A 21250-nucleotide genomic window follows, 5' to 3' on the forward strand; every position below is an offset into this window, starting at 1 on the left:
GTTCAGTGTGCCAGAAGCAAAGGCTTCAGCTCTCCAGCAGGATTTTTTAAGTTTTCCTTGCTCTTTTATTTTTTTGTTAACGCCTCAGGCAGAAACTATAGTTGGGTGAATTGTCAGTCCTTCGAGTTGCTGAATTATTGGCTTGATAAAATGAACTTTGGGAGGTGGGTAGTGTCCTCATTTACAAAAGGATTTTGTAGCTGGAGAAGCGATAGAAACAAGTTAAAAAATCAGGCTTTGCAAAAAGCAGTATTTTGCTTCCCCCCCGCCCCAGTTTCCTTAAATGCAACATCAGTTTGTCATACTGCTGGCAGGATGAGCTCATACAGAAAGATCCTTTTTGGGTCTGTCAGTACAAGCACTGCTGAAGGTTTAAGGATACTTTTGGAAAACTTAACATTGATCAGCTTGTGACTGTTTCAAAGTTGTATTTGTAATGTAAAATTCCCACTGTAACGTAACAACAGCGTCGGGTTTTTTGGATATTATTTCCTTGTCTGTCTTCAAGACCAAAAATGTACAGGTTGGGATTGTTTTTTTCTTTATATGTATAATATGTTTTTACATTCTCAAGTCACCATTCAGGCTAAACTAGTCCTTTGCAGTAGTTCTCTGATATTCTGCACCCATGGTACTGCAGGATGGGCACCATACTCCACAGGGAGTTTGCTTCTGGCCAGCTCAGACCTGCTGGAGGAGGAGGAGTTACTTTGACCAGTCACATTTCTATTTATTTTTCTGATGGTGGCCACCTGAAGCAATAGGTTGATGTCTGCAAATTTTACTTCATTAATAATGAAGTCCACAAAGCAGTGAGAGGGATGTCTGTTTACTTCGTGCCTTGAACTGGGGTCCTGATAAATTGCTGAGTTTTGAGCTGGTAGGATTTCCTTAGTGATTATCAAGAGGTAGAAATAATTAAGTCCAGATTTAGATGAGGATCTGAAATGTGTGTGGTTAGATGGGAGACATTTAAGTGGTAATTGGGCTATTGAAGAGTGCCTGCAAGACAGCCAGTGCATGGAAAGTCAAATGTGTGTCAGTCTCCTTTGAAATCCATAAAACCCAATAATTTATGTTTTCCTATGGCTTTAACTGTGCCCCACAGCAAGTGTAACCATCTCAAAGTCTTAAAACTCTCTGACAACAGCAGTGCAAATTCCTGGCTAAATAATGACTTTCTTGTGTTTATAATTTCCAGGCAGGACTTTCCCAGTTGTGTTGTGGCAGTCAGCTGTGGGAGCACTGGAGGGCTGGTGCAGGTGGGGATGTTTTCTGCTGAATACAGTGACAGCTGCAAGTCTGGCCTTCAGAAGCCTGGCTTTGGCCCTGAGTATCGTTCTCCTTCCCCTCTGTTCCTATTTTGGGCCCAGTAAAGAGAAGCATATGTTTTCTTGCATCAGCTACATTGGTGTTACCTTGTGAGGCATGACAAGGTCATGTGTTGGAATGGCAAAAGAGGAAATCTCAAACAACATCTGAGCTGCCTCAAAACTGCTTTCTTCTGGTGATATATTAAAGATTTCCATGCTATACATGGTTAAATTTTGATTCCTGTAGGTATGCATGTGTTGATGCTACAGTGCTGCTCCTGAAATTGGTACTGTTATATTATTAATATTGCAGATCATGCCAGGGAGGTGTCTTGCATTTAATACAGAACATCAGAAGGTTTGCCTACCCCGTATGAAAATCTCAAATTGGAACTGAAGATGCTATAAAAATTTAAAAGGGACAAGGTCAGCCTGAAAATTGCATATTTTAAAAAGCAGAAAATCATCTATTTTTTACAGCAAATTTCCTTACCTGTTAGTGCCTCTCTGCTAATAACATTTTCAGTTATTAACACTTGAAAATGGTTTTAAGCATAATTCTAATTGTAAAACCACTTAGTTACCATTCAGGTGCCCCATTAATTTAGGGTCTTCTAGTTGAGAGACGTGAGAAGTGGGCAGAAGCATTTGGGTTCCTGTGCTCCTTCTCTGTGATCAAACAAGTTCAATTTATTTCCCTCAGAAAAGAAAAGGTAATGGATGGCTCACTTTGCATCAACATTTTTATTGATGGGGGGGAAAGTGGGTAAGAGGGTTTTTCATTATAGCAAACAAAGTTAAAAAGAGTAATTGAAAATAGAAGTTTAACTAATTTGGGCTAATGCTGAGGTGGATGGTTTAAACACTCCACTGGTAGTTAACTTAACTCCAGTGGTAGTTAAGCACTGGAAGAGTTGGAGAGGAATCGTATGGCACTTACCTTCCTTGGAAGACTCTTAAAAATATGTGTATATTCTGGTTTTTCTAGCTGCATTTGCTAAATTATAAACACGGAGGTGACTTCAATTAGGTAAGAGACAAGACTAAATATTCACAAAAGTTATTTTAAGTTGACTTAATATTTCCTAGGAAGCTTGTGGAAAGGATCAAGTCCAGCTGTCCAGGCACTTAAATATAACAACTCTTTTTTTCTTTTGTTTTTTGCTCTGTTCTGTGCTCACTAACTCTGTGCCCTCTAATTCAAGGACTCCAAAATGAGAAGGGTCTGTATCCATGAAAACATGCTGTCCTCCAGAGCTCAGAACTTCAATTGGAAGTTCAGGATCTCCATTTTTAACTTGTTTTCAGAGAACAGCTGGCAAGGATGTGCTTCCAATTAGTGGCTGGTCAAGATAGAAAGTTCCAGTGAACTGCCACTGACTAATCCCTTATTTCAAGTGATAGAAGAGGGGGTAGAGATTCCAACCTCACCATGACCTGGCTTAAAGCCTTTTCTGGCTGCTTCAAAGACTTCCTAAGCACCTGACTGCAATTATTATCTGTAGAAACTCTACTACAAATATAGTAAGTAGTAAAAACATTTAGTGTTCTAAAAAGTCGGAGATTCCTCGGATCCACACCCAGCATGAGTGGAATAAGAATTGTGAAGGTAAATTTAACAGTATTTGTAAAGAAGCAAGATAAAGCAGGAAAATATGATAGAAGACATCTGAGAGGAGAAGTGTGGGCATTGTGTGAGATCCTGCAAATAACATTCTGTGCATGAAAATGGTGCTGAGTAACTGCCTCTTCATCCATGTGATCCTGCAGACTGTGGTAATTTGAGGTCTGGAAAGAAGCACATAATGAAAGTCTGAATCCTTAGCACAAACAGCCTGATTTAGATTGGATAGGCAATATGAAGCATTTCCTAGTTACGGAATTCTTCATTTGTAACCTTAATTTTAATGTCACTTTTTTAGCACATATAAAAATACTTGAAAAACGCTCCTTTTCTCCTCAAATAACACAACATTTCACAGAACCTCACATCTCCCTGTGAACGGTGTGTTACAGATACCTAGATAAATACAATAAAAAAGCTTTTGGGGAGGATTTCTTCCTTCTGGTGCCAGTGAGAGAGGAGTAAATAAAATAATTGATGTGCCCTGTTAGCTGTCGACCAGGTTTTGTGTGGCGTGTCTTTCCTTTGGCGTGCACGGAGAGGCAGCGGATTTTAGCACCTCGCCCACAGCATCCACCTCCTGACAGCAAAACTTGTCAATAGAGAAGCATTCAGCACTTCATTATTTCTACAACCTGAGTGCATTTGCAAATTAATTGATGTGTGGGAGGAAAGGCATCTGCTATTGTAGAAGCCCTTAACTGTTGCAGCAAAACTAGAAACAAGCTGGTTGGCTGTGGTGAGCTGATTTGCTGTTGCAGGTGTTGAAGCCTCTAAAGTGGCATCTTGTCCTTCTTTCCTGTTGTCTTCGAGATGTTAAAAAAAAATAAATTAAAAAGGCAAACCAAACTTCTCACTGAATTGTGACCATGGAAACAAACAGCACAATAAAGATAATACCTTATATACTTCTATGTGGTTACTTAGCAAGTTGTTTCATATTTCTTGCTGGCTCAGCACCAAAAGAGAGTTTTAATTAGGCCTGTAATGAATGACTGGGAGCGTTTTAAAGGCTATTAATCTTGTGGTGTAATTGAGTTAATTATAATATCATTACAAGCTCCCATGAAAATAGGATGAAGTGTATTCCATTTGTTTTGCTCCTGAAGATATTTCTGAGGTCCCCCAGCTTCAGCTCAAATAATCCTACTGCAAATGTTCAGGGCTGACAGAGAAAACTGTAAAAACATTTCATGTGACACTGCACCAGACCTCCTGTTGTGCATCATTCTGGTCCCAGGCTCTCCGAGCTGCCCTTTTCCCTGGAATTGCAGGTACCTCCTTGCAGTGCAGTGTCTTTTTCAGCTTTCCTTGCCCACAGTAGTATTTCCTTGTTTTTCCTGTTTCCGATCAGTTCCCTTACCCGAGCGTGGCAGATGAGAGTAAGAATATGTGATCTATTTTCAGCAGTAAAGATTACAGCAGCTTTCGAACTGTTACTCTTTGTGCTGTGGTAAAAAAAAAAAAAAAAATGTGTAGCAAAAGAGGTGTTTTTGCAAAGCATATGGCTCTTCCACTCCCTCAGACTGCAGCGAGTTTTGGATTTGGTTGTAAAACATCTCTGTGCTTTTTGCACTCTCTAGTCAGAGTGTGACATCTCCAACAGATGGACAGATAAACTTTCCATAATCCATGCCTTTCGTTTCAGAAGAGGAGATGAGATTCTCATTTGTAAAAGTTGTTGAGGAAAACCTAATCTGTCTAAGTCTGTTGTGTGCTTAGATGTAGGGATGTGAAAATTTGATGGATGCACAGCTCAGCGCTGGAATTGCTGATATTTTTGGGACTGTCTGTTTGCAAGTGCAAGGTCAACCCTGCTTTTGTATGTACTTTAGGCATTATTAGAGCATTTACCAGGGAGGTTCAGGTTGGACATCACAAGAATTTCTTCACTGTTGGGGTGGTCGGGCTTTGGAAGGGGCTGCCCAGGGAGAGGGTGGAGTCACCATCCCTGCAAGTATTCGGGGAATGACTGGATGTGGCACTCAGTGCTCTGGGCAGGGTGACAAGGTGGTGATGGGTCACAGGTTGGACTCTCAGAGGTCTTTTCCAGCCTTAATGATTCTGTGATTCTAAAGTCTTCAGAACCGTGCACTTAATGGTGGAACAAGCAGTGTGCTCCAATCTACCTTCCCTCTGGTTTGGCTGATACACTGTCCTGTTTGCTCTTTGTAACCCTCTGTTATCAGGATTGGTTTGGTTTAGTGTTTTCTTAAAGTCTACAATCAGCAATTGTTTCCAACCTTAGCCCTGCTGGGATGGTAGAACTGCTTTTTTTTTCCTTTCAGGAACTTTGCTGGTCACACTTCTGTATTTTCCATCCTCTTGACTATTACAGATTTTGTAAATAGTTTAGAAATGCCAGCTTGTGATGTATGGACCTCTTTAACATTTCTTTGATTTATGTGCTCTGTGCTGAAAAAAAGCAGAGGAAGCATATTATTCTGGAAAATAATGTTGCCAGTCTTACGATTTTTTCAGTCTTAGTTAAAAGCTACACTTTTATCAATCAAACCTGATAGATTCTTTTTTCATTCCTAAGAACATTCATAACTTAACTCTTTAAAACCTGAAGAGATAATTTGACTAAGACTTTTATAAATGTCTACTTATTTTGGGGATGTCTAACTTGAACCTTTAACCTGATTTTTCAAAACTTGGCTTTTCATGCATTGCACCTTGGTCATCTAAAAGCAGAGACAGTCAAAAATCACTAAGGGTAGGGAATTTATTTTTTAAAAAGTTTGGCCATATATTGCTGATTTTTTTCTTATGTCTGGTTGTGTATCAGGTAAAATTCCTCAAAGGTCAAATTGCAAGCCTTAAATGGCTCTTTTGAAAGGTTTAAAAAAAGATAGTTGAGTCTGGAGTTCTTGGTTAATGCATAGTATTGTTTTAGCTGGAGAAAATTGTCAGTGAGACTTCTCAGAGAAGGGAAAGCTCACTTTGCTGCAGCTGGATTGCTCTGCCTGCCAGAAGTCAGTGTGAGATTGAAGGCAGGATATCTGTCATTATTTTCTGATCGCAGAAAACCTGAGTAAGGGCAGAAAAGTTCTTTTTTTAATTGCCTTGTGGGGGAAAAAAATAGTTCCAGGTTTTGTTGACCGTTGCATTTCAGTGTTCTGGTTGCAGCACAGTGGGTATGGTCCTTTCCCACAGGTATTCTGTGGTTGTTTCTTTTTGACACTCATCCTCCAGAATGCAGCTCATGTCAAACTTCAGCCACCTGTGGTGATTCCAAGTTTTTTCTGTAGTGTTACATGTGAGGGTGAGAGTTTAAACCTCCTACTCCAACCAATTATAACTGTGGCCTTTAATTTGAGATTTGCTCTTATTTGTGTAGGAATGTTTTCTGTGGGTTACTTTGTACTGTCTTGAAAAGAAGGATAAATTAATGTGATCGTGAACATTCTGAAGCTGCAGTAGGAATGTTCTTATAGGGAGATGGGCCACATGCATCTGTTCCAAAATTCACTCTCCAGCTTCAGGCTTTAATTGGTTGTCGCCAGCAGGCTGGAATTTAGCATTCCCAGCAGCCTTCCTTCAGGATACCTGATGGATGTAAAGAAAAAGATTAGCAAAAGTAACTATTTAAGGAAGAAGTATCTCCAGTTTAAACAGTATTCCTGCAATCCTTTCTGGTGGCAGAGCAGGGTGGTCACCTCTAGTAGAAGAGAGTGGTGATGTCTGGTGTAGCTTTGTCAGGGTGTATCCATCTACCCATGGCATCCCTGCCTCGGGATGAACTGTGTGCTGGGGTACTGACCTTCCAGGACCATTTCCCCTTCAGCAAGGCCATGGAAGTCTGAGGAAAAGCCAGGTTTCCATGTGCTGACAGAAAGACCCTGGGCTGGGCTGTTGTCTGCCACTCAGGCTGGGTGTCTGCTCCTCTAAATATATTGTGCATTTCATTACTGTGCAAGCGGCCAAAGGCATTTAACAGAAGTTGAAACAATTAAATTTAATGAGTTAAGGGAAAAAATAAATTAGCTGCACAAGTACTGGCTGGTGTCATTACTGTTCCATTCTTACCCACTAATGGGTTTCCCTCATCTGTCCTTTGACCGTCAGTCTCCCCCTGTCTGACTGTGCCCCTGGGCTGGTTGGATTTACATAAGCTGCACCTTGTAGACAGTTTATTGAAGAACAGTATTCATTTCTTTATTTGTCTGAAAAGTACTTTGTTGTAGTGAATCCCAACCACACAGCTGCAAATGGTGGCAATGCTACTGGACAGTTTGAGGAGTGTTTCTGTCCCTGATTGCAGCCCTTTATTCCACCACTCGAGCTTAAAGTATCTTCACATTTCTTACCTAAGCACTTGAGCATCCCCTTTCATGGGGGCTGCAGATCATTCTTTATATTGACATCACTGCCAGCTGAGCCCCTGACACCAAAGATTTAGTCTGAGGCTTTAGAAAATACTAATTTTAGTGTGAGAGCCACGTCTTCAGGGTTCTGGGGTCTGTTCAGGGGAGCACGGCAGCACTGAAGGAAGGTACTGGTTGTGTCCTTATTCAGTCTTGAGTTCAAATGATGACTTTCCCCTGCTACAGATTATTTGTCCTGTACAAAGATAATACTTCTGTCAAAAAAGAGTTAGGGTTTTCTGTCAGACATTGATCACGTGCACTTCTTGGGTTTTTAGATTTTAATAAAATCTAGATTTTAAGTGAACACACAAATGTAAATATACCACACAGAGCAACACTAAAGACCATTTGCCTGTACCAACTCCCTGCCTTGAGTTCAGTGTTACTTGAAAATGCTGTGGTTTGTCACTGCACGTGGTTTTATTCTGTCATTTAAATGCAGAACATAATGTAATAATTTTACTTTGCTTTTTGTGATTCTGTCATGTCTGGGTTGTAGCTGCCTATACAATGAAATAAATGCCAGTTCATTGAGTTATCATTCAGGAAATATGTGTATTCAAGCCCTTCAGAACACCTGGAGGTATAAACATCTCAAGCATGAAGTAGTTATCCTTCTGAAGAAGTAAATAAAGTAGTGTGTAACCCCAGATTGTGATTACTCTGCCTCTTTATCCATTTCAAAGACTAGATCTCTTTAAAACTCAGAGCCTGTTCGCTGTGTAGTGTCCCTTTGTGTTGACATTATCCAAAAATCAAGAATATGTCACTGCTGTAACTATTAAATGGATTGCAGAATACTTTAAGAGAAAAAAATGTGGAGGAGGAGTAGTGGCTTTTGGAGAGACTTCGAACAGTGCAGGTCATTTTATTGGCAGCAAGGATGCAGATGCTGAAGTTTTGACCAATTCCTTGCAGAAAGTGCTGCCAAATTTGCTATCTCTGCATGGTAAAAAGCCAAAGACTTGCAAGCAGTATTGGAGTGAGGGAACATTCATCAGCAGTCATTCATCACCAGAACTTCAATGTTTTCGAAAGAAAAGTATGGGAAGAACACACTTTAAGGCTGAAATGTGACAGTAATTAAAACAGCACCCTCAGCAAAAATACGAATTCAAAGACAATGGAATAAAAACTGTAGCAAAGACAGGGTGTTAAAAGAAACAGGGATATGTATCAGTGCATCTCCTACTACTGTGCCATTATATATATATATATATATATATATATATATATATATATATAAATGTCTAAACTTGGTTTTGAACTCCCAAGCTGAGGGAGGGAGGGAGGCAGGAGAGACCTAAGGGAAAAGCAAGATTGCCCATGCAGGCTGATGTTCTCGGGCTGCTCTGTGTCCTGGTTTATTGCCCAGGATGAGGCCATGGCTCTGTGCATTTTGGTGCAATGCAAGTACAAGCTGGGGCATGGGAGAGGATTTTAAGAGAAGTGTGAGCTCATTACTTTCCCAGTTTAGTCAGATCAGGATGTTTAGGGAAATGTGCAGTAACTTTTATAGAGGGATTTTTTTTAAAAAAAGGAATGGGGGGCAGCCTTTGTTCCTGTCATGGATAGGTATTTGTTGCTTAAATGGTCTTGTTTGGGGGGCATAAATACTTTTTAAAAATTGGAAAAAGTGTCTTAATAAAGACAAAATGTCTAGCTTTCTTGTTAATTGAAAAACCTACAACCCAGTCCCACAACAGGAAAACCAATGAGTAAAGAAATCAGAGACAGTTCTTTTGGTTTATTGATGCTGTTTTGGTCAAGTCAAGAATTCAGCTATGCTAAAATGATCAAACGTTGTTTGGAGAGAAAGAGAATTTCCAAACCGGCCTCATTATCTGAGAGAAGCGAAAAAATATCAATTAAGGTGGTGTAATTTTTCTCTTGCCTGCTTTAGTGTGCAGAGATGAAACTGTGGGAGTGTCCTGCTCGCTTGCTCGTTGCTCTTTTCAAAAGAATAAGTGGAGTTTTATCGTAATGCACAAATCCCTTGTTAGCTGGAAGGGGGGAGAAATAGTTTAATGATGAGGAGCAGAGCACTGGGTGTCTTAAAGGGGGCAAATGTGCATCCCCAGGATTGCAGTGAACTGGGAAAATGCCACAGGGGTAAGTGTCTGGCAGCCACCTCTCTGAAACTCCATTCCTTAGAGGAATGGAAATAAACATTTTTTTTATTACCTATAGCTGAGAAAAATGCTTTTCTGTTTATCTTTGTGGTCAGTAAGTACATAAGAACATTAAAAACAGGGTAATGTGATTGTAAAGAACATCATTCTTCTGATTTCACTTTTAAAAGGAAACCTGTTGGTGCTTAAAAAACTTTAAATAATGGCAATATGTAAATGTAATGCAACTGTGAGCTGATGTGATCAGCTGTAAAGACTCCAAGTGGTTGACTGTTTCTTTTTCTCTTTTTTTTTTTGGGGGGGGTTTCTTTTCCCTGATTCTTACCTTCTTTCAACCGATTTTGCAACTTGGCATGGCCTTGTCAGTAAGTGCAGTGCACTGCCTTGTTTGGTCAGCACTCAGCACATGCAAAACCTCCAGCCCATGAATTATGTAAACTGAAGACCTCCAGACCCAAAATCTTTCTAATGGTGGGGCTTTAATTTTTAAAGTTTCAAATGTCCACGTCTGTAGTTTCATAACAGGCACTGCAGAGTAATCCTATAGGCCAAGATGCAAACCTGTCACGGGCTACTCAGTGCACTTCTGTTAAATGAAGGGGCCTTTCTGCAGGTTCTACTTGGAGCCCTTTGGCTGCAGCAGAAGTTTTCTGTCTGCTCCAGACCTTAAAGACCCTCTGCAGAACACAGTGGGATTTTTGGGTGGGTGGAGGGATTCTTTTTTGTTGTTTTGATTGTTTGAGGAGATGCGTTACCTTATTTCTGGTAAGAAGAGTCAGCGGGGTAGAAGAAATAAAAGATATTATGGGATTAACATCTTAAAAAATATTAATGCTTTCAGAGCTAAATCAAATCTGTGATTCCCTAACACACCTTTTCTGTTTAAGGTTCATGTGAAAGCCAAAGAAATCTTATGTGATTGAAGAAATTGCCCTCCTTACAGTTACAGCCACAAGAAAAGTGACTCCCAAGTGCTTTCTCTGTGGTGTGTATTTCCCTTAGTGAGGAAGACAGCTGTTAATATATTAATGTAGTTTTTATATACTCAGGAATACTGAAAATGTGAATTATGACACTTGGAAAACATTAGTGATAATATTTTCTTCTAAAAAACATGTGACCATTAACATAGAAAAATAATTAATCTTAAAAAAATTTTAAAAGTAATCCAAGTTCTGTTTTTATTTACCTTCCTGTAAAGCTTCTGTATATATTGAAGTGTTATTTTCAGTACTTTTCATACATCCTTGAGAACTAGAGTCGCTTTTGATTTTAAAATGTAGAATTCACACATCAACTTGGAACTGCACTTTTTAGAAAAATACCAGCTATCATGAGACTCATCATGAAACTCTGCAAGTTGGCACTGGGGTAAATCCTGGCTGCTAAATGTTGTAAATTGATTTTTGTCGTCGTTGTCTTTGATTTCTTGGTTTTCCGAAATAGATTTTCTGTTTCATCTGCACGTATTGGGGGGGAAAAAGATCCATCTTATTGAAATTGTGTGGAGGAACATTTCATTAGGCAGTAAAGACACATGAACCAGTTGGAATTCCCCAAAGCTGAAAGACATGGATGCTGACTGTAATAAAGCCTCTGTATGACAGGGAGTTCCTCTGCAGCTGATAAAGGAATGATTTGCAGCACTACTTGTGCTGCACTAATACTCGTTTCAGGGAGTATTTACCATATTTTATGGATAAAGCTGTGGCTGTTTGCCATTCTGTTAACCCTCCAAGTGTTTGTGTCCCATGAGCTCCCCTGCATGAGCCTTGCAGCATCCTCTGACAGGACATTTCACCTGCATTCCCTAAAATGGAGAGAGTATGTTTAGAGATGTTCTCTTATTAGTAAGCAAAAATCTGGGGGGGATTGACTTGTTTTTAGCTGAGATTTTCTCTCCTGGCCAATGCTGGCAGTCAAAGGTGTTTATTTTGCAAGAGGAAAAAGGAACTGAATGGTGTTTTATCCATCCATCCTGACTGTAGTTCTGATGCTTGTGGTCCAACTTTGGCACTATTTTCAGTCTTGTTTCTGCTCCTCAGAACAAATGATTAAGAAATTTTCCCAATCCCTTCAGTTTAACACCCCTCATCCCCCAAAAGGAGTGCATCCTGTGCAAGTGCAGGATGTGATACTTTAATAATGCATAAATCAAGTTGGACAGAAGCTGCCCATCAGTTTTATTAACTTTGACCTTTTCTCCCAATATAAAGATGGTTTGGTAAATATTTAATCGCCCTTATAGATTTTGACAGTTGGATCTGCTTTCCTAGGAGCAAAGGTAGATTATGAAGAAATAATTAGTAAAAATACCTTAATCACTGGGAGTCAGCTTTGAGGGATAGAATTGTTTTTTGGAATATATTTCTTTTTAATTCCTTCTGTTGATTTTTTTAATGCCTGACCACTGAATGTCAGACTGGGAGGTTATGAAATATTTTTTAAAAGGTTGGTGTGATTTACCTGAAATACCTGCACAGGCAACATCAGTGAATGGAGTCACCAGCACAAAGTGGTGAGGGAGGACTGCAAGAGGAAAAGGGAAAAACATATTCCTGGAGTCTGAGGGGTCTTCTGCCAGAGCTGTCTTTCCCTTTAATTCCCTGCAAATCCAGGTAGTGAAGATTGAAAACTAAGCCCCTGATACTGAAACATCACCTTTCAAACATGGATCCTCCGTCCCTCCAATTGATTTTTTTTCATTTCAGAAAACTGTTGGAGAGAAACAAATGTGAGCAAAATTCATTGGTTGGGGCAGTACAACACCCCCCCTGCCCGTCCCTGGCAGAGCACAGTTCTCTTCCCATCAGAAATTCCGTGTGTCTTCGCTTGTACCACAGCTGAGATCACGTGGCAAAGCAGCCAAATAAATCAGGAGCCTGTTAAAAATCCTTCTGGATGTGCTTGAGCACTGACATGTGAGGCAGATTGGCTCATGGGATCCCTTCCCTCATTTTCATAGCCATTTTCAAGTGGATCACTTCCAAGCTTTGTTTCCCTCCTTTTCAGTCAGTTCCTGCAGAACAACTTGACCTAAGACCACTTTATTTTCTAAACATTTTTAAGTCATAGTTTTCTAACCATAACCTTCTTTTTTTGCTGCAGACCTTGGGATTAGAGGTGTTAATGTGTGAAATGGTTCACCTCTTGCAGGACAAATCTTCAGACAATTTAATGAACACGTGGAGGAAGGCATCAGAATGATGAAGGAAATTATATATGTCCCACACTGAATCTTCTGCTTTAAAAATGGGAAACTAAGAATGTAATTGAAAGTTTTCAGAGGGGAACTTGTGACTTGTTGCACTTGGAGCTGGTTCCAGGGCAAGCACAGCTCTGTAGCTGTTCTTAAATCTGAAAGCTGTGGGAGGGCACTCAAAATCTTGCAGATTCATGTTGTGTCCTTCATAAATTTGTCTTTTGTTGGCAAAGAAAAGAAAAGTTTAGAGGGGAAAGCTACTGAATGTGAATCTTTCTGCAGTGCTGTGGAGATGCGTGAGCAGGTATTTTAAAGGCAGGATTTTTATTTATAGTGGTAGAAACTTCTTTGTGAATGTTTTGTGGTTTTATATTTAAGGAGAAAAAGATGAGTGTTATTTCTAAAAAGCTGGTTTATACAGTGAAAGGGTTGCCTCTGTCTTCCTCTTATCATCTTCCTAAAAGTAAGAATGCTTGGTCCCTTGGGAGGAGAAAACAGTCTTAACATTCAAAAGCAAGCCCAGGTTTCAGGAGAGTTAGACTTGAGAGGAAGTCTTTGATTCATCCTCTTACTTACCCTAATGCATAACTTCCTCCTAATACCTGTTTCACAGCAGACTTTTTCCATGTGCTTTTATTCCTGTCATCTTCCATCCAAGCAGTATGTCTGAAATCCCGTATATTAACTGACTGACGGGCTGTAATTTGAGTCAGGTGGAACAGGTAGTAGAGGACTGACATAGACAGAGTACTGCAGTGGTGTGTGTATTTTAATATATCCATGGTTTTTTTTCTCCTCCAGCTGCAGTACCATGCTGGGCTGGCATCTGGCCTTTTGAATCAGCAGTCCCTGAAACGTTCAGCCAACCAGATGGGAGTCTCTGCAAAGCGCAGACCAAAAGCCCAGCCAACAACTCTTGTCTTGCCTCCTCAGTAAGTAATGGAATATCTGGAAGAATGTCCATGGTGGGGGGCCAGATTATTTCTTTTAAACTTTTTATTGTGATTCTTGTCTTACCTCCTCAGTAAGTAATGGAATATCTGGAAGAATGTCCCTGGTGGTGGGGGACACAGATTTATTTTGAACTTTTTATTGTGTTTTTCTTTAATCACCATCATAGCACCCTTATGCTTGTATTCTTGTTTCATACAGTATAGATCATTCTTGTTTGAGGGGTGGGTACCTTCTGGAACCAATATTTTGTCTCTTCTGTTCACGGAGGCACCATCACAACAGAAAACTGGCGAGGATTCTTTGTAACAGGTCATGAAAAGTTCCTGCAGCACGAGGTTGTCATTGAGGAATGATGTTCCCCTGATTAGTATGACTTGGAGCTTCAAGTAGGACTTTTCTGAAGGTCCTGAGAGATGAAGCCAGAAAGTCTTTGGTGTGAGTACTTTCTCGGCAAACGTCTCTTCTGAGTCCATCTGTTCACCATATGTTAATTTTGCGTTGGATCTGAACCTCTTTTACAGGTGACAAGCAATTATGAGGACACTTAGAAACTATTCGAGGACAGAGAGTATCAACACTTTAGGCAGCCTGTGTGCTGGTGCCAAAAACACAGAGATGTCCACAGCTAAGCTTATAAATTAATAAACTGCCTAAATTATTTAGTTACATGTAAGAAAATTATTATTGTGTAGAAAATGAAGTGCTAAGCAATTGTTCGTTGTAGTTTGTGGAAACTGCCTGCTTTTCTTCATGAAACAAGAGTCACTGATGTATAAACACTGTGCTACCAAAAACCTCATAGTTGCAATAATAAAAGTCCTTGTTGTCACCAGAGCCCACAGGCCTGTGTTTAGTGGTTTTTTCTTAAAGGAAATTAGGAAAAAAATCAGAATCAGTAGATCTTTCCCCTTGTATATTAACTTTAAAGTGCTGGCAATTCAAGAATCCATAAAATGTTCTATTGTTTTACCAATACATCAGACAAAGGAGAGTTAGAAGGGTGGCTTAGCAGAAGTTTGAAAACCAGATGTTGTTTCTCTGATAGGTGTGAAAGAACAGTGGGGATATTGTGACAAAACTGGCCAATCAGTTTTCTTCCTCTGTTTGGGTATCTGGGGCTTCAAATGGACTTCTCCAAGAAGTCTATAAACTGGAGTATTGTGATACCAGTTGCCACAGTTTTTTCAGAAAGTCTGTAAAATATTTTAGTGTTTTGTTTGTTTGTTTTTTTTTTAATCATGGCTTCTCTAGTCACTAGAAATATATATAGAGAAAGAACTGGCTTCTGGTTTTGTATAGAAAAATCTGTTCTTCAACAGCTGCAGCTGTATAAATCCTAATGTGAGATACATAATATATATTTTTAGAAGTATTGTGTGTCTTTTTATCTGCAAGTGATTTTTTCTTCCTTGGTGCATTTACCTGGGATTTACAAATAGAATGAAATTTTAGTGTGGTTGCTCAACTTCAACCAGTAGCTGAATTATGTTTCGGTATCTTATTACCAATTCCAGCATTATTTACAGGGAAAATGTGTTTCTGCTGAGCTGGCCCTTTATCTGTCACTGGTTTCCTCCTCTTTGGCTTTTCTTTGCCCTTTCCATATTTATTCTTATTTGCTATCTTGGTGTGTCTTAAGAGAATAATAGTTATATTAAGTCAAATCAAATACCTGTTGAGCTCCATATCTTGTCTCCAACACAGTGCAGAAGCAGATTATGAAAAGACTTATGAAAATTGGCTTATGAAAAGTATTTTAAAAAAATAGAAGTGTGACAAATGGATTTTAATATCTTGATTTTGCTGTAGTTTCATGCAAATAATGATGAATCATACTGTGTTATTTCCCCCCCCCTTCATTCTCTATAAAATGCAAAAGAAGAAAACATCCAGGTGCAAAACCACAGATCTCCTTGAAAGGGCATCCTGAATACTAATATTCCCATGGCAATTCAAGGTCTGAGTGTTTTTTTTTTTAGCTTTATTAATTCATCAAGAAAGGGGTAACTATTTCTTGGTCTGTTTTGGCTTTGATGTGTGCTGTTAAAATCAAGTTCAGTGACAAGTCTTTGAGCTGAGTAACAATGAGTCAAGTGTTTATTAAATGTTGTTCAGAGTAACTATATTATCTGGAGCCCTTCTTAAACATAAGTAGTCAAAACCAGCTGTGTACCAAAATGTCATTTTAGGAGAGCAGATTGGAGCAAACAGCAACACTGCAATCATTCCTTTCTGCCAGCACAGGAATGCAGGAAACACTTGCTCAGGAGGTATCACAGGTGATGATTTGGGCAAGGAATCTTCTAAAACCTGTTTTAATCTTATGCAGATTTTGCACATGGATAGTTTGGTTGTAAATATGTCTCAATTTGAGTTAAAGGAAATATTAGAGAGCACGTTACTAATCTACTTATTTATTTATGTTCCTGTTTCTTGAAGAAGCTGGATGAGTAACTTTGGCTATTGCACAACCTTCTTTATGGCAGTGGTGCAAGCTGAGCAATTATCTTTAATCTTTACTGCTGTGGTGAGACTTCAGTTGTATTCCACAAACTTGATGTTTCTTCTCATAAGGGTGGTGATGCAGCACAAGAATCAAGTTTTGTGTCAATTCACTATTCACTTGAGCCCTCAGTCTCTCTCTCTGCTCTGTTTTTCTCCTCCTTTTTCTCCAAAATGCCTTTAAAAAAAGAAAAAACCAAACAAAACCCCAAAAATAGAGGAACAAACCAAACCCCAAACCTTCTTGGTTTGTCTTGGAGGCTCTGCCATCTCTTTCTTTATTTGTACTCACAGAAGGAGCTGGAGAAGGGCTTTCACTAATGGCAAAGCTGATTCTTGGTGGGCTCCCAGCCCTTTGTCCCTTGCCAGCCTCAGGGTATGTTGTGACAACCTTGGGGTATCTTGGAGATGAGAGGCTCTAGTTTTTCACCAGTCAATACCTGAAACAGCAGCAGAAATTTTGAATCAAAAAGGTGGTTTTGAATATGGAAGATCTTTGTCCTGTGCAACCACTACCAGGAAAATTTACATTTTCTTGCTCCTCGAGGTGCTGAGCAGTTTCAAAGAGAGGCCTTTTGGTTTTGCTTTTCAGTAGTGGTTTTCACTGGCTCTGAAAGTGCAGAAAGGAAGGCTGGATTGATGAGTGTCTCATTTCTAGCCAAATGATCCGTGTGAGAAATGACTAACTGCTGGCTGCTTTCTCTGCCTGCTTTGTCCCTCCTTCTGTCTTCTATTAACAAGACATCTCCCTGTACGTGTTAATAGATGCATTCCCTCACATGCTTCTCATCTGGCTGCTGGTCCCTTCCTTCTGTTAAGGAGTCTCAAAGCAGTGTTTGCTGAAGTGCTGAAAGCTGTCAGCTCCTTCCCAGTGACTGGGGAAGTGTTTGTGTGCAGCCCTCGTGAAAACCAGGGTGGCATAAATAAGGACAATAAGAAACGACAACTTGGTTTTTCCTTTCCTCTTGAAATGTAGTAGTTGATGCAGTTAATTAATCTTGTATTATTTTGCTTGGCACCACATCTCCAAAGCAAAGTCCCACTTATGGAGTTGGCTCCATGACCCTGAGGGAGCAGAATGTTCCCAGGGGTTGCCCAGGGTTCCACCCTGCTGGTGGAACACCCTCCTGGGATCCCAACAGACTCTGGAATGTCACTGTCCAGCTGGAAAATGACAGCAGTGAGTCACTGTGAGATGAAGAAGGAAAAAGAAAAGAGAAAGCACAGGATGTTGACTGTATTTTTGCAGTGAAGTTCATTGTCCCACACAAGAGGGTCAGTTAGTTTTAATGGGAATTTTTAGGAGTCTCAGTTGGAAACCCTGTGACTTAGCTCTGTTGTGTGGGGCCTTCTTAGTGCTCCCAGATTAATCATCTGTCTTCTCTGTCTGGAAGAAAATAGCCAGAACAAGAACTTGATCAGGACCAAAGGTACTGAGACTCTTGCCCTTTGTGGTGCCTTTTAGGGTCATTTGTTGTCACTTTGTGGTTTTGGAGAAATAAGCACACTATAAACAATAAACAAGTGGAAATCTGATTGTTGTTTGACATCTTCAGGCTCAATGAACAGAGAGGTTTGAGTAAAAGAGAGTCCAATATTTTTTTGTTTTAAGGCTCTTCAACTTGTCTTGTAAATCTCTTGTGGTCTGATGGATGCCACAACCTGACAGTGAAAACATTGTAATAGATTGAGTAAAAAGATCTGTGAGTTTGTACTCTATTGCTGGGAGCACACCAGCAAAATTACTTTTCCTTTATTAAAAAAAAAAAAAAAAAGGACAGTGCTGCCCATGATATTGTTCTAGATAAATGAGTCACAAAAACCTGTGAAGATAAGTTTTCTTTTAGGAGTTAGTAAGGATGTACTTGAGGATATAGAGACTCTGGACAGCCAGGCTGTTTCTGCCACTTGTTCTGGGTGAGATGGAAGAGGTCTCTAATCTGCTCTCTACACCTCAGAATCCATTTGTATTCTTCTTCTAGAGAAGATTAATATATCCAAAAGAAGTCTATACTTTTTCCATCCTTTGGAACTGCATCAGCTAAAGATGCTCTTTAGTGAGTGGTCTCCTTAAACAGAGTTACTTTACTGGCTCAGCAGGTATCTGTTCATCTGGATTTGGAAAAAAAACGTGCAGATATCCCCAACTCTGTGCTTATTGTAGCTTGATTCAATACCAACATAGTCAAAGTGCTGTTCTGTCATAGCATTGATTCTCTGTCAGTTTAATGGTTCTGTCATATAAGTAGCACTGACAGATTCTGTTGTGTTTGTGTGCTGTGTACATAGAATTGTGCACTGTCAATTCTGTTGCTATATTTAACAATTAACTGAAAGGTATGTGTATACATACATATATACACACACACATATATATATTTATAAACTATACACTCAGTCATCAGATGTACCAGAAGAAATTATTTGGAACTTAAGCTTGTATAATTTATAATTTTTGCATTAAGGAAAAATCCTGATGAGCTCTTTGCCAAGAATTTTTTGAAGGAAAACGGGTTTTTTTCTGCATTTTGTTTTATAAACAGCATCTAATTGCTTCCTAGGTTCTGGGATTTTCATTATGAAAGAAAGGCAAGATAGTCTAAAGGTAATGACAAAGCATGCTTAAGGCAGTAAATTTTCATCAGTTTTGTATTTTTTTAAGAGAAATCATTTAAAATACACTTCTCCAGTCTGAACTGGCTGTGTTAGAGATCTGAAATGCCAGCTGGGGATTCACACTTTGAAACCAAATGTCCAAGACTGGGTTGGATGAGACTTGGAACAACCTGCTCTAGTGGAAGGTGTCCCTGCCTGTGGCAGGGGTGGAATTAGAAGATCTTTAAGGTCCCTTCCAACCCAAACCTTCTGGGTTTCCATGAGGAATCTGATGTACCAGTTCACCAGGTACAGGCTGTGGGCAGTGGGTTTATTTATATTTAACATGTGAGTGTTGTTACTGCAGTAATTCAGTGCTATGAGCTGGACTCCAAGCTCTGAGCCTCTTCTTGAAGTATTCAAGAGTACAAGAGCCAAGTGTGGGGCTGTATTTTCCCTTTTGAGAAGTCATCAGAAGTTCTTTGTGCAGTTGTGAAATTCTTCTTTCCCTGTACTGGCAAAGCTGCATTAAGTATCAATATTCATTAAGTACCATGGAGATGATAATGTAATAAAGCAATAATCCTCAGGCCCACATCTATACTTCTCACCAGAAGAGCTGAGGTTGAGAATATAATTAAAGATTAAAACTCTGTTTGCATTCTGGAACATGGAGATATCTTTTTGTACATGATGGGGAATTGTATTAATAAGGAAGAGATCAGTTTCCAATAACTTTCAATACTGGGAGCTCATTTCATATCCCTGTTCATGTTTAAGTTTCTCATGGAATTCCTTTAGCTTGGTTTTAGCAAGGCAGTGCAACAGGAACTGTAAAAGAACTTGTTGCTGAAACATGTGACCCTTTTGCTCCAGAAATTAATCCCTTTTCATAGGAAGAAAAAAAGATTAAAAATTAGTTCTTTATATTGTAAGACAATAATATTTACAAGAATAAGTTTAATTACTTTGCAGCCGTGTACCGTGTCGATGGAACATTAATTTCAGTACTTGGTGTCCTGTGCACAGTTTGGATCACATCATTCTGCTGTTTTCATTTTATTTTTAGTAAATTGTTGAACACCTGTTCCCCAGCTGTTTTGTGGAGCTGTTTCAGTGGCAGTTTCAGGATATTGCCATGCACTGACATTGCATTTATCCCTCACTGCCATTCTGTTCAGTGGGCTCAGAGGTTATGTGCAGGATACTCGAGTCTCATATTTCAATTAAATAGAAAATACCTTTAGTACCTTCTATATTGTACTTCATCACCTTGTTAAGTAACTCTTACTTTCCCTTACTTCAAAGAATCTTAGCCAATGGGTTCTTTGCTCTTTTTTATTCCTGCCCATATATTTGGTGATGATGTACTGTGGTCAGTCTTTCTTAAAGGTTTCTTTGTCTTGCTTTGTACTAAGCTTCCTTATTTTGCACAGGTCAAAAATATTGGCTTTCCCTCTCAGATATTGGTATTTTATCTACCAAAGCTAGTCTAGTTAGGTAGAGTGCTAGTTCTTTGTAACCTCTGATAAAACTGGTTGTACTCTTGAAGCAGGTGGGTTTGTGAGCCTTTGGCCATTCCCTGGAGGCAAATCTGTTCCAGTTCTAAAATCCATGCTGGGTTATTGCTCCTTTCTGTTCTAAGCACAGTGGTGCAGGAGGGAGTTGGTGTAATGATGTGGTTGGATAATCTGTGCTCCTCTGGAATTTTTCACAGCAATACAAATAGTGTATATGTAGTATTTAGTTTCTTTAGAGGAAAACTGCAGAATATCCAAAGTGCCACCTACAGCTCTGCTGCAGAGAGCAGCAGCATCCTCAAGTGAAATTTCAAACCATGTAGAATATAATAGAGAATAATGAGCAAACAGGAGACAGGCATTTGGACAGCTTTGTTACAGGAAAATAAATGCCGAGAAATTCAGATCACAATGAATTTCAGCAGCTACTGAAAATATGATTGTTTCAAGTTATTTTATGATACAGCCATGTCTGGTTTGTTTGGGATTCTTTCTTAATTTTTCCCTGCTGCTTACCAAGCAGAGATGACACCAGTTTGCTTTTAGACAAGTTGTTTTACAGAAAAGAAACCTGACCTTTATAGAGAAAGGCTTGTTTTAGTGAGACCTTTGGGTACTTCTGATTCTCTGAAATAAGTGTTAAAGTTGGATCGTAGGGCACAGGAGGAAAGTTGTAATTCTGTAATCCCAGTTTCTTAATTTTCCTCTTAACACTGTTTCCCCACCACTGAAAGCTAAGAAGTCTGACTGTCTGGATTACTACAAAGCATGGTATTAGAAATTCTGATTTAAGTTACTCTTAGACTCAATGGCAACGTTTATGGACATACCAGAGATATAACATTGGTCATCTTACTGTTTGTAGCTAAAAATGCCTCACTAAACTCTGCTCCAAAAAAGAGGGAAGGGGGTAATCCAGTTGAACTTTTTATTTCAGTGTAAAAGGTAAATTTTAAAATAAGCTACTCTTAATTTGCCTGATGTCTCTGCTTTGTTTTCAGTGCTGTTCACTTGGGTTATCTGTCGTGTTAATTT

At 39.4% G+C, this 21250-nt stretch overlaps 1 protein-coding gene across 1 annotated transcript in view; it reads left to right on the top strand.

Moving 5' to 3' along the window:
- The window catches only part of MED27 (mediator complex subunit 27), an 84324-nt gene that overhangs the window by 19533 nt on the left and 43541 nt on the right, over window positions 1–21250 (top strand). The window contains exon 3 of the mRNA XM_027650190.1: window positions 13446–13576. Coding sequence (XP_027505991.1) covers window positions 13446–13576 — 131 coding nt within the window. The remainder of the gene's footprint in view (window positions 1–13445; window positions 13577–21250) is intronic.

This window comes from Corapipo altera, unplaced genomic scaffold, assembly GCF_003945725.1.
Source record: "Corapipo altera isolate COAL_440 unplaced genomic scaffold, ASM394572v1 268, whole genome shotgun sequence".
Lineage (NCBI taxonomy): Eukaryota > Metazoa > Chordata > Aves > Passeriformes > Pipridae > Corapipo > Corapipo altera.